Here is a 17758-nt window from a genome sequence, read left to right as displayed (position 1 = left end):
AAGGGCACAAAATTAATCCAATAAGCCTCTTCATTTGACTGTAAGGGATTGTGCAGAATCAAAAGGAACTATTAGCTCGAGCTCAAAAACATGCCAAATGTATAAAGTATCTCATACGTCAATATTGCAATTGTTTTTAACTGTGTAGATTAGTTAAAACACCAAACCACCTTATAGTTAGTTGTCAGACTGTAAAACAGAACTGAGAAGAGTTTTCTTCTCAGGTGTTAAACCAAAAGGGGGAAACCGAATTCAGAGCGGCGAGGCCCATCCAAGTTCAAGCCTCTGATGAGATCCTAAGGATTGTTTGTTTTTCTGCTGTCAATGGTTCAAATAGGGAGAAGAAGAAGGTTTTGATGACCCTTGGCCCTCGAGTCCTAAGTGGGTGTTCTGCAAACACTCCCTATTGACATGTGGATAAGTAGAGGCCCGCTGCCGAGCACAGTGCTTATGCTCATTTGAGTGGAAATGGACATTGCTATGAAAAGAGCCAAGCAAGTGAAAAGAGAAGAGAATAATATATTAAGGTGTCATGGCTGCTGTGTGTGTGTGCATGGATTCAGTGAATAAAAGGAAAAAAAAACATTACTTAGTGAAAGTTTTAGTTTTAAAAACGTGAGGACTGCTGCAGCGCTCGTTTGACATGAGTATTGGATATATGTGGATCCAGGCATTAACAATGTTCTGCAAAATAACACAACAGCAAATTGCACTTCTGACAATTCAAAACAGGGCGGGAAAAGATCTAGATTAATAGAATATTCTGCCTCTGAAACAAACACCTATGATCTAACTTTGCTTTGTTATGGGACTGATCTGATTACATAATTAAAAGCACACAAAATGTATCTATCTATCCACAAATAGCCCTTTTTACAAACAGATATAAAGACTTCCAAACTAGTCTCAAGACTTAATATTATTTAGGATTAAAGATATTTGTCTCGTGCATGTTATAATGTCAAGAAAGCCTGTCTGAAAGCCACAAACATTAGTATGATAAGTTATACAAATAAGAAAACTGAGAAATTATTTTATTATTTATCAAATTCAGAAGTGTGTGTGTGTGTGTGTGTGTGTGTGTTTCTGTGTGTGTGATATATAGGCCAAGCAGGAAGTGACCCATAAACATATCCATCCAGCTCTTTTATTGGAGGCCAGTGTTGCCCTCCTCATCCCTCCCATCCTACCTCTCTCTCTCTCTCTCTCTCTCTCTCTCTCTCACACACACACACACACACACACACAGAAAGCCCCCAGTGAGAGTTAAGCAGGCCAGCGGGCCAGCCGAGGGGGCTCATTACAGGTCCACAGAGCCCCCCAACACAAAGGCCTGAGCCGCTTTAGCCATGGGATGATCTGCTCTCCACTGACTAGAGAGAGTCCATAGACGGACAAAAGGAAGGGAGGGAAGGGAGGGGAAAGAAGGAGGTGGAAGGGAGCGAGAGGAGAGGAGAGGTGAGCCGCGGGCTTTAAGGATGTCAGGAGACCCCGAGAGAGAAAGCCTGGCGGGTGCTCAGAGAGGAACGGAGGGAAGGAGGAGGAGGAGGAGGAAGCTTAAGCTCCACGGCTACATCAGGACATTAACATTCACACAACCTTCCAACATCTGCTGCTTCCTTCTCGCCCTCCATCCCTATCTCCCTTTGCCCACTGACAACACTGGAACAAAGACAGAAAGTGAGCAGAGAGAGAGAGAGGAGGAAATAAAAATGGTGAGAGCAAAGGGGGACTGCAGCCAACTAAATTTCAAAGATTTGAGAACAATTTACTTAGGCTTAAATGACACCTGAAAAAAAGTTATCCCTAACACTTAAAACTATATAGACAGTGTCAAAAGTAGCAAGTAAATAAAAAACTGACAGAAACAAGTCGACAACAGGACGTAAATAAAAAGGAAAAGTTTGACTACCTTTATAAACTGCTTTACTGTTTAATTCTGCCGTCCATTTGAATTTTACTGCAGGTCTTCATGTGTGGCATGATCCAGAGCACCCAAAGGCCTTATTCAGACCATTTAGTGCTCTGAGGCAAGGACAGTCTTTAACTGAGCTCTAAACCTGCTTTCTGGAAGCCTCTACAAGAAAGAGGGAAACCAGAAACATGTCAAGCGCATTAAACCCTCTTCTTTAGTCCTGCAGCAGCCTGGTCCAAAGCACTCAAAGCCACATGCTCATGAGGAGTCATGAGGCTTCAACACCATTAGAAGAGAATTAGCCTTAAGGTGGCAGGACAGAGAGCAAAGGGTGGCTCACATACCTAAAAATGCACAATAGATCAAGAGAAAGTATTCTTTTTAAACCCAATTTTACGCAAAAGTTAAGTTATCCCCAATACCTATATGTAAACTACAGTGAGTAAATTTAAGGCATGATCAAGTGCCTAAAATATGTTTCACAAAGTTCAATTCAGCAAAATCACATCAACGGATGGCAGTGTTGTTCTGTGGCCTCCAGTACAGCTGAACAAGTCTTAAGTGAGGCATGTATGTAGCTGGCGGGTGCTTTATAGATGATGTATAGATGCCTGGTCCTTTCATATATTTCCTGTGGTGAAATTAGAGCCCTGTTCTGAAGTGCTCTCTGTGTGTGTGTGTGTGTGTGTATGACTGTAAACATGAAGACATCTTTCTCCACAGTCAATCTCTGCCTGTCACATCTGGCTCGCAACTCTACCTCTCGAATACACACTGGAATATATACACCGTGTGCACGGTGACATTTATGACTTATGTACTGGGAGGAGCGTTTGAAATTAAGCTGTGGTGAATATGAGCCCAGAAGCACTCAGAGCAGAGAGTGTGCATGTATGCAATCGTATGTGATTGTGTGAGATAGCTGTAATGGGGAGCTGGAAGGAGTGCAATGAGGTAGTATGGGAGATGTGCATGGATATGACATTTCACATATTTTAAGAAAACTGACGCAAACTGGTTTTTCAGAAATGTCTTCATATTTTCTGTCTTATACAAATCTATTAAATGTTACTAATAAACTAACAACACTCAAATCATGTTATCTATACAGTAAAAAAAACAAAACAAAACTATTTGTTTAATCTAACTGAGTCAAAATACCAGTTCTTCACTGTGCAGTTTGTGTAGTAAAAAAATCACTTGGATGGTAACAAAGAGCATGAAATGTCAAATATAATATAAATATATTATTATAGTACGACCGTATGTAAAATACCAGGAGTGTATCGATGAATGGAAAAGTCACTGTTTATGAAAGTAGCAACTGAATGCAATGTCACTCAAAAACATGAAAATAAAATATCATCTGTATCTCTGTGATGGCTTAAAAAGCACAAAGAATAAAAATCACCACATTAGGGCTGCACTACATTCAATGTCTAGCTGGTGCATTCCAATTAGCAGAGCTCAATGAGTGAGTGGGCACAAGTGGAAAGTTTCAGACAATTCTAACAGCAGCCAACTGCATTACGACAAAAAGAAAAAGCAATAACTGTGCTTACCTGCAGCCTGCAGGACCATATGCATCCGAACTTTAGCCTGCTCTGCTGGAGTCTGCAGGAGAGTAAAGAAGAGACAATTAAACAATACTCTTTTGCTTTCCAATTCTTTCCAGTGAAGCATGTCTTTTGTGGTAGGTGTGTAATAGTCTACTTTTTGACCTGTGCTGTCACCAACTGTAAGGCCACAAAAAGAAAGAGTGCCGACTTGGACAATAAAAAATGTGGGCTTTGAGGTCATGACAGTTAGAGTTCAGTCACGTTTCAGGTTCGGACTTTAAGTCATGTATGTACCAGGGCTGTACGGGATGAAAGGTCTATTTGTCTGAGCCTTCTGATATATTCTGCTTAATGTGGTCAAATTTAAAAAGTTTGCTTTAAAGCTATTAATATAAACAACAGAACAGCCCCAAGCAATCAGATGTGGCCCTCAAGTTAAAGCTCCCTGCTTAGCAAATCAAACTTATAATCATTCCAAATTGCTGTGTGAAGGCTGATCAGCTCACTCACATTGCCACACTGCTGCCTGGGAGATCACAAAGCACAGGACAAGCACCATACTTACACAACTTCATCTATGTAATCTAATGATAAAACAGCTGTGTCCCTTAGGCTAAAATATATTTCACCCATGATAATCTTTAACTGCAACCATTAGAGTGAATGTACCCATAAAATGTCCTCACAGAGCACCGAGGGACAACTTCACCGAGTTACTAGTCCCGTCATCTGTAAAAAACTAAAAAAAAAAAAAAAACCCTGCTGGTGAAAAATAAAAAGAAAGAAACATCTCTGACACACCAGGGAGAATCAATGAGAAAGAGATGAAGAGAAATTTAGAGACAAAGACCGAGAGCGAGAGAAGTGAGAGGGGAAGAGAGAAAACAAAAGCTGCTGTAACAAGTCTTTGGAGAGTTGGATAAGAGGGCACAGAGAGCACATTTTACAAAGATCACAGCCAAAGACTCAACATATTCCCCTTCCCATTGTGTGTGTGCGTGCGCTTGTGTGTGCACATCAGAAACGTTTAGCGGGCATGAACAGGGGAGGGCCGTGTGCTTTGACAGCTGTATTGGGAGGCACAGCTCTTTTTCCTGACATGCCCTCAAAAGGGCCTTGCTGTAATTCCAATATCATTGCTATTAGATTTGTGGGTCTTAATTGTCAAGAAAGAATGATATCTACGACAAGGCAAGGAGCTATAAAAGGCAAGCACGCTGCAGATTGCTCTTGGAGGGGCTTTTTTTTTCTTTTTTTTTTGGAGCTGCTGGGGCAAAGCGGCCCTCGTTACCATGCAGCGGTGGAAACTGCGTGTAGGATTAGAAAGAAATTAAATGCTGATGGGGATGGGATCTGAATCTGCTGCCTGGGAGCATCATTTAGACGACAGGGCCTGGGCGTCGCTGACAGGCAGCGCTTCCTCCCTCCTCCGCCTCCTCCCACTCACCCAGCTCTGCCTCTCACCGTTCCATCTTCTGACTCCCCACCCCGCTCGCAGCAAAAAATCTGATTTATCAAACTGTAAACTTGTCACTTTGTAAAAACGTCACTTTTCTGTGGCAGTCAGGGAAATATAATGACCCCCTTTAATGTAGCGGTGTCAGGGATGCTGTATCCGAGATGGAACACACACACACATCAAGGCGCTGCACAGACACACACACACACACACACCGAGGAACACTTAATGCAACATGGATGTAAACGCTTGTGCACATCTGCAGGAGCAGGTGACACAGTGGATCACACTAGCATTGACTTCCTTGATAATGATTATAAATTATTATTATCATTATCATTATGCTGGTAAAAAGGAGTTCTCACTAAAAGCTGGACAGAAACCAACTGATTGGGCAACTTTTTTTTTTTTTTTACTTTTTATTCTCTTTGCATGAACAGAAAATGTTTTATAGCAAAAAAAAAAAAAAAAAAGTAGATTTGCTGCCACAAAAATGAAATCACTGGACTGGATTTAAACACTCCTGAACCAACTTGCTAAACAATTAAAATGACCCAGAAATCAATCTTGGTCCAATCAGTCACTTGAAGCAATACCACGCCACATGTGTGCGCTGCAATAAGTTTAGTTGAAGTTTGTTACTATGCACAGTCGGTAATTACATTAGCATTTGTTTACATTGGCCTTGAGGCATATGTAAGTCCATGCAGGGTAAATACAAACACACAAACAAGCATGCTGCTGCCAGATCCTTAAGGGGGTAACAAAATACTGAATCACACCACCAACGCTGCTGTAAACCGCCTGCCGGGGCTGAACTCCCGAGCAACTTGAACATCGCGCTTTTCCAACAACATTAACTTGTAAAGTCCAAGTGATCACTTCCTAATAACACAACTGATGATTAAATCGGAGTGCAGCGTTTGGGAGATTTTGTAAATAATATAAAAAGCACTTTTGCGATCAGTATGTTTTTGCCGAATTGCCTTTTAAATAAAAGCCAAAACCGAGTGAGATTTTAAAAATCCTGTCTAAATTATTAAACAGTGGTTGAACATCAACATTAAATTATGATCACGTTTAAACAACACTTAGACATTAGCACGAAACAAGGCAAACATTGACGCAACGCACGCTAAGATGCATATAAAACTACAGCTTTTTGGTTTACAACAAAGTACTTCTGCACTCAGATTCACATATGCATGTCTGTTCCCTTTCAGTCTAATTCATTAGTAAACAATTAAAATCCATTAATTGTGCTCCCCAGAGGCTGGTTTGTGTGCCTCCCCACTGGGAGAGAAACACCCGTTGCATCTAAAGTAGGTTGGCTCCTCAATTAAAAATGTCCCTGTCTGACGTAAACAAACAAACACGAGACATGAGGAGGCGAGGTGGTGGGTGTGTATGTATGTGTGGGAAGGGGTTTTCTTTGCAGCGACTTAACTTTGTTCAACACGAGAAAAAAAAAAAATTGACAATGGAAGAAAAAAAAATGTTGAAGTAAAGATTGCTCATTTTTTTCCGGACTGCAGAAAATAGGAAAGACAAAGATGAGGAGAACATGAAACAGAAAAAAGCAGTAACACAGGCAACACTAAACAAAAAAAATAATCAACTTCTTCTGCTGAGTGGCATTAGGTTTCAAAGCTATTTATGTGGTAAATGGGCTTCATCTATATACTGCAGTGCTGTTAACCTATAAAGAGAACAAAGTGCTTTGCAGTAACGTTCAATGATGTGCAAGTACATGAGCCACACACACCTGATATGGCTGCAGTTAGGTAAAAGGAGCTTCCCTGCAAACATGGAACAGTTTAAGACGTTTCGTCTTGTTCTAAAACACTGCAAAAGAGAACACCCAGTGAAAGCTTCATGCCCTGTATCTACATAGCATTTTTTTTTATTTTTCTGAGCACCAGTGGCTTTCCCCGCCTCCCTCCCTCAATAAGGGAAAGAGCGTAAATGGCCACCTAAAAGAAAAGTGCTGAATCAGACATATTTTGCTTTCCAGAGCTCTTTGCCTTTTTGTGCCTCCGAGTTAGAATATCAGGAAAAAAAGAACAGAAACTGGATTTCAAACTGTGTGAGATGTCAGAGAAAGGACTGCATAATGTATATATATATTTTTAAAAAGTTAGAGCAGGTCATCTGAACACTCCTGATGATAATACTGGGGGAGCTTCAGCTTTACCTGTTGAGATCTGATAATAAAAAGAAGGGCAAATAGATTAAATAATCTAATGATTGAGTTCCTATAAGGGATAATCAATCTGCCGTTTGGTCGATCTGACCTGGTGCCCCTGATTTAACGAGAGCTTAGTATGTAGTAAGTTGAGAAAAGGTTATCACCCTTCCTTATCCTCATCTAACTACTCCATCATCATATTGCTGTCGTTGACAGGTTCACTGACTACAATCTTCTCTAACTACATGTGCCCCTACTGCCAGACAGCCACATTTCTTAAATCTAGTTCTGCTGGAGGCCTGCTTCTGTCAAAGGTGTTCTTCTTTGCACTGCAGCCTTTTGTTTGATTCAAGCTCAGAAAGAGTAACTGAATGGTAGAACAGCTTTGATGTAATTCATTGACTTCTTTGGTTAGATCTTTTTTTTTTTTACAAACTTTATTTTTAAGTTACTACATTACTTAACTTGGTTGTACTAAATTCGATTAGATTTGGACTGAAGTGGAGTTTATGTAACAGGATATTATTAAGTTCAAACATGATTTGAAATGAATTAGACTTCCAAGAAATGAATTAGATTTTACTGCATTTAGTTGGACTTAAGGTTACTCACTGAAAAGTCATAAAGACCGAACAAAAAAAGCCAGAAACAAAATCTGCACATTATATTTCTCATATTGATGGTTAATGTGTTCTTAACCTAAAAATTTGTAGGCAAAATTTGGGACTGGACGCCCTTTACCTTGTGCATTTGTTTACTTATTGAAAAAGCCAAAGTGATATAGCCATATTTGTTTACCTACACAGACTACGGCCAGCCTAATGTAGGTCAATAACGTGAGTCAAGCTTCCTCGTAGTTTTTGGTGGACTCAGCCAAGTGCTTTGTTTACACTGAGTGTGGACCCGCATTTTAAAATCAATATAACAATATAGCTGGAAAACTACTAGAGTAAACTTTTTCAAACTGCATCATTTAATGTAGTTCAGGATAACCTTTTTATGTTTGATATCATACTTTGCAATGAGTACTTTTAAATTAAACTGGTTTACTTTTTTGTCCTGAACAGTGCCCTAAAACAACCTTTGCAGTGAACTGAAGCTACTGAAAAAACTTAATGGACTCACAGAGTTCTAACAAGTCCATACAAAGGGGAAATACTATATTTTACTATAAAGCTTGCTTTTAGCTGGAAGTATTTTTACCCAGTTTTTTTTTTTTTTTTTGATAATCTTACAAACTGCTGAAACATTTTAGGATAACTGTGGTTCGTCTTGTACCATCTACATTGGTTTCTCTTTCAAAAAGTTTTTTAGAAGGAGTTCTAAAGATAAGATGGGCTAAAAGAAAATTACATTCTCTTTTTCAATCATCTGTCACAAAAGGATTTACAACTCCTGGGTTATAACTGCCTTTTAACTCTCGCTTTAAACGTAACAGGAAGTCCGGCACACTCACAGCGAGCCTCCCACTCGTTCACGTATCTAATCAAACTGCTGACAGACACACTGAGACACACTTAGCTGAGCTAAGTGCCCAGTGTCTGTTCCATTACTCAAAAATAAACACGTCCCATTAGAAAAATAAATTATCCTCACTCTGCTTTGTAAAGACAATGCAATCCTGTGTCTAATGAGCATGCAGGAAATTGAATGTACTTCTACTTGTGTTCTAGTCAAAGAGATTATTATTATCATCATCATCATCATCACTAGGCCTGAGGCTAAGAATGCAAAGCAAAGTGTGGTGAGTCAGGGGATAACTAGAGGACACACAGGGACGAAGAGCAAAGGTCAGCAAGGTAATTTCTGTGACTGAGATTGTGGTCAAATGGTTGGACTGCTGTCTCAATAGATGACATATTTCCTCCTTTATATAAAAAGGTAAAACTAAAAGCAAAAACAGAATGGAATAAATCCACAAAATGTAACCAATAATTTAATTCCAGAAGTAGTTTATTCCTCACATAATTGTTCAAATATTTCTATTTGTATAATAATTTTGATAAGGTAAGAAAAAAATAAAATCAGAGGAAGAGAGCATTAAAATAGATCTATTATTAAAGCACTGTTGGTCTTTTTAATGATTAGTTGCTGCCTTGAATCAGCAGACACGATAAGCCAACATCACGCAGGGAGCTCTGATAAAAAGCAAGTTTTGTAAATATAACTGCCCAAATCGGTGGGTCATAGGGGGAAAAGGGAAACCATGAACTAAAAGTGTAAAAGTAGCAGAAATTTCAAACAGTTGATGCCTAGAAAAGAAAAAAAACTAGAGAAGATAGGAGGGAGTTTTCAGGTAGCAGCAGGAAAGATGGAAATCAAATTAAGATTGGGAAGAGTGAGAAACTTTTTTTGAAAGGCCCAATAGAAGGATTGACAGAAAGGGGAATCAGAAACCCTGTTATAGCAGAAGAATGTTAAGATTTAGCAAACCCTGGAGCAGTGATGTTTTGTTGTTCTGTGCAGCCACAGCCAAACAAATTTGACTTTCCACAGAAAATCCTCAAAAGAAACGATCCCTTAAATAACGCTGGTAAATCTGTAGACTTGGCAGCAACAGAGATTTTGTCATTCAAGTCAAAATTATTTTTCCTCATTAACATGTTGCTTTTAAATCTAAATCAAGTTTTCACCTACTTGTAAGTGGCCAAGTGACAGTATCAGAAAATGTACTGGCTGATAACGTGCCTGCTCTCTAAATCTTTATCTATATTTCTATGACCACTTCTTTTTAGAGTAAGTTTACACAAGTTTTCCAAGTTTTTCTAAACACCCTCATAGACAAATTAATTAAAAAAAACATTTTAAAAATCTGGGATTCTTCAGAAACTCAGAGATCACCTTATTCTGTTGCAGGAAATTTCAAAGAAATAAATGAAAAAGTGAGTGAGCGTAAACTCACCTTCCCTTTAAATGTCTTTAAGGAAACCGTCTTGAGGAAAAGAATGAGGCGCATCAGGCACATCATTTGTCCATCCACTGTAACATTTATCTTAATTGCGCCACTGTAACCATCCTTTTATGTCAATAACCTGTTTCAATATACTCGCGCATACGCGCCGCCCCACCGAAACCAACTCCTGCAGTTGATATGCTCAATATTCATCTCATTATATTTTTAAAGTCTTCATCTGTTTCCATTTTCTTTTATTTGTTGAATTCCGCTCGGGCTTCTTCTGCATCTTCTCCTCTTCCTCTCCCCCCACCCCCTTCCCAAACAAACACACAGATATATCCCATACCCAAAAGAGGACAGAGGAAAACAGAGCTCTTAGAAAATGCAATATTTCTGTTTTTAATATCGAGGTCTATAAGATCAGGGCAGAGATGGGTTCCATGGCAATATGTTTATTTATATATTTTATAAGACTGAAAAAAGCTCGCCTATCAGTGTAGGTATTTGGGAGGCCCGAGCCTCTGTATCTGAGCTCATCTTATATGAAAAATAATGTTGTGTATGGCTATACTTTTATATATAATGGCAATATGGGATCAGGGCTCTTTTACAATGTGCCATACTTCAGGCTAAGGCTAACAGCATTTTATGACCCGCCAGCAGTTCATCTTCATGTCTCAGGCAGGCAGGAGCACTGCATAATAATGTCGTTTCCTGCCCCCAAATGCTATTTCACAGGCCGGGGCTCATTTCTCAAACTTCACCCTTTACAATTTCCTAAACTTTTATTCCCGTCATTATTACCAACAAGATTTCATTACGTATTTAGAATGTAAACAAGTCTGAGTAATGACGCCCCCACCCCGCCTGTCTCCCTGGAATCATTCCCCGCTGATGGTCTTGCCACTATCTCTGTGTTCATGCAGACACAAAAGTACAAATACGCACACACACACACACACACACAGACAGAAACACGCACACAAATTCACCAAAACTCCCGCAAAGCCCACATGCATGTGTACGCTCACATAAACCGCCCCGTACAACTCAAAGCCAGTCATTTACTGCCACGCGTGCATGTATGCGTTTCTGATAAAAGGGGTGTGGGGGAGAAGGAGAGAGTTTTATACTCAACTCACATAAATCATGTAGAAGAAAAATGAGCAAATGTGCAGGCTAACTCATCTCCTCCCCATCCAGAGAAAATGAAATTCACTGGAATACCTATCAAAACTGCAATCATCCAGAGATAATATCTTCTTTGGTCTATCTGCACTTTCCGATTTAATTTCCTCCATGCCCTTGACATCCAGCGATACCATTAAGATGAAGCACATACAGTAAGGGAGTAGTTCTCACGTTCTGATGTATGAGATCTTGGCGGCTAATGTAATATCATCATTTGAAAATTAATGCCATCTTTCTTTTGTTTGGTGGCGCTTAGTTTTTGGGGAAACACTCGGGCGACTAGAAGAGAGCAAGACGTCGGCAGGGACTCGTGGAGGGGGAAAAAAAACAAGTAATCTGTGCAAAACCAGGGACAAAAAGTAATATTTTGTATTTTGTGAACTCCACCCCCCCTTCTTTCTGTTCTATGCTAGAATGACATGCAATTATGTGTAGGCCTGCCCCAAGTCAGAGGTCACTCAAATTACTCCATCATTTATCTGTGCCGTGGAGATGAGAGAGAAAGCGTGTAGCAACCCCCTAACCCCCATCCTCTTTTATGCTCCCACATCTTCCAAATACCCGACGCACATATCAAATCATGAAATCATTAGTGTAATAAGCATGGAAATCTGTTTGCAGATTATCAGCCCCCCTTCCAAACTACCACCAGCACCCTCCTTTATCTGTCCACTCCTTTATCTTCTTAGTCTAAGAAATCACATTCAAGAGGAAGAAAGACAGACAATGAAATACAAGAGCGCAATAAAAAGACATACATTAAAAAGCCAGTCTTAGCTATAAATTCTCCTCAAACTATCAATTAATTTTCTTACATTCATTTTTTTCAAAATCAACCAATGTGCAAATAAAGTGGCGCCAGGTTTGGTCACGGTGTCGATGTGAGTGTGTTGTCCAGGCTTCAGCTGTTGGTCCCGATCTGTCAGTAGGCCAAGTGGGCTATTTGCCTCAGTAAACTCTTCAACTCACCAAGGGATGCTCGGACATCAGCCATCTCCTAAGTGAACCATGCGAGCAACGGGCTGGTGACATCAAAAACATTAAAGCAATGTTCCTAAGCTGCTTTATTCATCAAGTAGGTGTCTAAAATTTGCAAAAAAATAAAAAATAAACCTCAACGCTCTTTGGTTTCTAACATTATTTGGGGATTGCAATATCTTTTATTTCCTAAAACAATATTAAAATATTTTCCCATAGTGAAACTTTTGCTTTTAAAAAGCCCTTTAATGTCAAATGAAAAGACTGTGCGACTTCCACAGCAACACCACAAAATTTGCTCCTCAATTTCCTGTGAAACATGACCTCAACTTAACCTGTGACCACAGACTGACCTGGAAAACCAGACTCCACCGCCACGTCCTGTTCAACCTTCCCTCCCAAGACTGTTGATGCATCTCCTTTAGACCCCCCCCCCAATCCCCAATCCCCGTCCCACTACCACCAGTTCTTCCTTTACACCTCCCCGGGCAGTGTGTGTGGTAAAACGATGGGTACAGCTGCTGATTGAGCCAGCAACCCTGATGAGGCTGATTTCTCATGTATTGATTGAGCTGCTGGCTTTTCTTCTCATTCACTCTGAAAAAAGCAGTACATCTGGACTGATTAGCTGCTGTAGGCCACCTCTTCCTCCCCTATCGCAGCATTTCTCCCAGAGCAAGAAATCCGCCTTGATGCTGCTTGTGCTTTGTGTGCTCGAGTGTGCTCGCATGTTAACATGTGTGCGTCCTAAAGCAGAAAGTAACGCAGAGCACTGGGAGCAATTAACTTCAGTCTTTCTCCCCTCCTTGCTACTGATTCTATTCAATCTGGTAAAATATGAAAAAACAAAACAAAACAAACAATACAACAAAACCTCAGACCACACAGAATTTAATTGCCAACTTAATTACTTCACCAGTCATTCACTTAGACACTTAACAGGAGAGAGTAATGTTAGTTTTCATCATGGCAAATTAAGCGCCAGAACAATATAAACAGAAGCTTAACTCTCAGCTACTGACAAAGACAGTAAATAAAACAAGTAATATCTGTAGATGACTATAACTTGAATTAAAAAAAAAAATCAAAGGTCACTACTTGATAGAGGCCAGTTTCAAGGCTGACAGGATAATGTGCCTTTAATACGGTGACACCATGATAAGTGTCGACTTATGGCTGAGGCACCAATCTTAAAAGCAGTACATCAACAGAAAGTTGTAAAAAGCCTGTTTAGAAATCTACAGGGATATGTGGTATCCCTGCAGATTATGGCATTGAGAGAAACTGCATCCGAACAGCCCCGCAACTCCAGCTCCAACAGAGATGAGCTCCATTATTTACAGTTTTCTGTCCCGAATCGTAATCAGAGTCTTGCGCTCCCCAGGCGGCTGCCTACTGGGGTGCAATCTCCCCATAAGCATAAACACACCCATAAATTCAAACGGTCGCTATTCGAAGATCCAAATTCTCTGAGACTTAAATACAGAAAAAAAAAATATAATAATAATAATACTGGTAAATACACAAATGTGTGCTTGCATCTGAATTTTGCTCATGTAAATGTGTAATTTGTAATTCCTTAGTCACCCTGATCAAGATAAAAACAAAGCAATGACTAGTAATTAAATTTGCTCTAAGCAAAATTGATGTAGGCAGTGTGCATTTGTGTTTTGTGTAGTTTTTGACCTTACACCTGCCAAGAGAGTTGGTGCAACACGAGTCTTTCTGAGTAAGATTGTTATTAAAGTCTGCTCTACAGTCATTTACCACTCTTCTGTTGAACTAATTAACATTATTGTACAAATTAGGGCATGACAAATGTAATTCCCCAAATAAGAAGGAGAGAACAGAGGAATGTTGAGGTGTGTGTTTTCAGCAAAATTATCGAATAACAGCCAGCAAGCTGGAGTGGATCTAGGTTGCTTTCTTTTTTTAAATCTGTGAAACTTTGTACTAATTTTTGATTTTAGCCGTACAGCGCATAGAATAAAGCCCTCGCAGAGACATTTACCTGAACTACACACTGACAAGAAATCACTGTAGTCTATTTTAGCTCACATTCTTCCACAAGCGTAGAGGAAAACTAATCTATGCCTGGGATGCAGCCTCTCATAATGTTTGCTTGAATATAACTGCTCATACACATATTGATTAATGCTGTTTATGCATCTAACCTTCTCCTGAATAATTCAAACAACATTTTATGGAGGAGTGCATCAATCACACCTGTAGGCCCACGCCCAGACATCTTCATACCACGAATAGACCATTACAATATGTGTAAAAAATATATTTATTTTATTTAATGCCCGTTTTATTTTAACTCTAAAAAGTGTATGGAAAATAAACAATGTGCTCAATTGTCAATTCTCAATTGCCGGATACACAGGCGCGCATTTGCGCTAAGTTTAATGAGACAACAGTCAAACCCTGGAGGGGAAGAGAGTTTAAAACTGTAATTTACAGCACAGTCTAGAACAGTGGTCTCCAATCCTGGTCCTCGAGGGCCACCATCCTGCATGTTTTACTTGTTTCCCTGCTCCAACACACCTGATTCAGTGGTTAAATCACCTCTTTATGCTCTGCAGAAAGCCTGTTAATCACCCATTGATTCAAATCAGGTGTGTTGGAGCAGATAAACAAGTAAAATATGCAGGATAATGGCCCTCGAGGACCAGGATTGGAGACCACTGGTCTAGAGCTTTTAGGTAACTGGTGTTGGTTTTTTTGTTTTGTTCTATTGAAGGGGGTCCAACCGAAAATGCCACTATGTCAGGTGACTCCTCAGAACCTAACAAGCAGGACACAGTGCTCAAGATTAATAATTATTATTATATGTTATGCCTAACTTGCAACAAAAGGACAAATGTAACACAGGACAGGGCCTTTTCTACTCTACTAACAGTTATGAACGCTATGAAGATCAGTTTTGGAACAATGTTGAAATTTAATTTTAACTTTATATGATCTGCTGTGAACAAAAGGAGAACTACTGAGAACTGTTTGAATTTCGGGGTCAGTCATTTATGTGGCATATTCAGGGTCATTTGCGTAACGCGAGGCGGGGCGGGGCAGGGTGGGTCATTTGCAAAGGGTGCTGGGAGCTGCAGTTTAGTATGCAGGGAGGCAAGGGAGGGAGGGCATGTGACATCCACAGAGAGCAGGACCCTCACTTGACCTCTGTCTATAATTCATCCCGTGGAATATGGGGCACATCAAACATTGGGTTTCTTCCCACCCAAAAAGAGGAGAGAAAACCTTTTCACTTTGTTGCATGGCTCTCTGACCCTGTATTAAAGCGAGCAGCGAGAAAAACCCTGGAAACGTTCGTCATTAAATATTTAGGCCTGTCCCGGGAGATCAGATCCAGCAGGTCTTCGATTCATGGACAGGAGAGGACTGAGAAAAGGCCCCATGCTGACAGAGGGAGCAGCACAAAGAGGGAAACAGGATGTCTGTTCACAGATAACGAATAAACACTTTGCTTTTATGTAAGAATGCACAAACAGGTATGCACACGAGCAAAAACATTCAATTAACCCTAACTATAAGTAAAAACGAGGGTGCGCATTTTATGCAGCACTGAAAATTAATGAAATGCTAATATGTAAGCTGGACCAGGCCCTTGGGAAGGCAGTATCCTCAATCTATCCCTGTTTTTTCCCCATTCTATTTCTCCCTAACTGCAAGACGCAACTATTCAGCTCCAATAGTGCTGATTTTGTAAGGAATGTAGACATTAAAGTGTTTGTGTTTGTGTGCAGAATAGAACTTACCAGATGTTCTAATCCACTTTTAATGTTCTCGGCATCCCTGAAACACAACAATGCTGTAAATGAAGTGTCAACACAAAATCTCATTTAATGAAAGCAGAACAAACTGTATTAGGTGTGCTTTTCTCAATTAATTTCTCAACAATTTAGAGCAGCAAAATGAAAGACCACATAAGATTGTTTTTAATTAACACAAACACACACACACACACAAGAAAATGTGTAAATTTGAAAAGCTCCCTAACAGATTTCTTTCTTTTGCCTCTTTTTGCTTGGTGATAAACTGTTTGAATAATCACCTGAATACCTAACTAGCTCAGCAGATTATTTTTCTGCTAATCCATTAGTCAGCTATTTATTTTAGCGTCAACTAATGTGCAATGTATAATCCTTAATTAAAATAATCAGGGGAAATGATCTAAATGATATCAAAGAGGCTTTTAGTAATCAAAAGGACAAAAACACACTAAGGATTGAGCCTAACTGTTAACCTTTCGGGCTGAAATGCAGTGAGCATTTCTACACTTTTGCATCTAAACTAGACAAAGGTTAACTAATATTGTCGCCACACTGCTGGCAGTCATAACAATAATTTCCAACAACAAAGGAAGAGCTGGGAGCTTATTATCTGTGAATTAATTTGAAAAAAAAAAAAAAAAAAAGTGTGCATGAATATCGGGGTAGCAACAGCAGAGCGGCGAGCCGAGGAAGTGGAGGATGAGTGGGGAGCAGGCTGTTTTAAAAAGAGCAAATTGGCAGTAAATAATAGATGCAATTTTGGCACATTTCAAATTTGCAGCAGTGAAAATCAAAAGATCAAGAGAACACAAACAGCCCCCGTCTCCGATCCCAGCACCCCTCGTCCAACTCTGGCCTCCATTACTGACAACTCCACCCAGGCTGTGGCATTTTACCGTGTGGTGTGTGTGTGTTTGTGCTGTGTGTCTGTGCTGAGAGGGAGGAAGGCTTATCGACAGGCTTCAGTTGCTAATGCAGCTGGCAGCATCATGGTGTAAATCTACACCATCTCTAAAATTACATACTGTCTAATCTATCCCAACTCCCTCTCCCTCTGTTCTTCTATCCATCCATCCATCCTACAGGGCATGTCCCATACCCAGTTTTAACCACAAACATATGCCATTCCCACATCCTCAGCCTTTCTAAATAACGCTATGAAGAAGGGGCAGAAATGTCAAACAGAAATATAAAAAAGTACAAAAGAAAGCCAACGAAATTATGTTTGCTTGTTTACTCTGTGCTCTGTCAGTAAGCCACAAGAAGACAAGTCAACCACTTAAGGCAAACTTCATCTAGCTGTAATTACATTACATTCTGACAAACACTCCGCCACATTCATTATACATGACGGGCGCCCAGCAACCAGACAGCAAGACATTTGTTACCGTGGTGACAGTGTGTGTAATCCGCTAATGAAGCGCAATTAGTGAGAAACAATCTAACACAGGGGAGACGCAGCGCTCGATCCCTCCTCCTCTACTCATTCCCTTTCTTTTTTTCCCCCCTTTTCATCTCATTCCTCATGCTCATTTTAACAATCCCATCTTTTTTCCCTCTCTTCCTTTTTTTTTCCTAATTCAACTTTTATTAAGCTCTTCACATACATTTAATCTTCCACTCTTTCATCTGTTGTTCTGACTTCATCAAGGGCAAGCTGTCCAGGGCTGTCCGCACCGGGGCCGAGGGGATCGCTTTATCCATTAGACACACTGAGCTAACACACACACACACACACATACACCATTTTACATCCTCATCTCTCTTTTCAAAACATCATA

General features: G+C 40.0%; 1 protein-coding gene across 1 annotated transcript in view; it reads right to left on the bottom strand.

Annotated features, from left to right (window-relative positions):
• The window catches only part of rsrc1 (arginine/serine-rich coiled-coil 1), a gene marked incomplete at its 5' end in the record, with an annotated part of 112375 nt that overhangs the window by 53979 nt on the left and 40638 nt on the right, over nucleotides 1–17758 (bottom strand). Inside the window, 2 exon segments of the mRNA XM_017429030.3 lie at nucleotides 3478–3529; nucleotides 15963–15999. Coding sequence (XP_017284519.2) covers nucleotides 3478–3529; nucleotides 15963–15999 — 89 coding nt within the window.

Source organism: Kryptolebias marmoratus, linkage group LG2 (genome assembly GCF_001649575.2).
Source record: "Kryptolebias marmoratus isolate JLee-2015 linkage group LG2, ASM164957v2, whole genome shotgun sequence".
NCBI classification, from domain to species: Eukaryota; Metazoa; Chordata; class Actinopteri; order Cyprinodontiformes; family Rivulidae; genus Kryptolebias; species Kryptolebias marmoratus.
The sequence above is the reverse complement of the archived record's forward strand: the minus strand, read 5'-3'. Positions and strand labels throughout refer to the sequence as shown.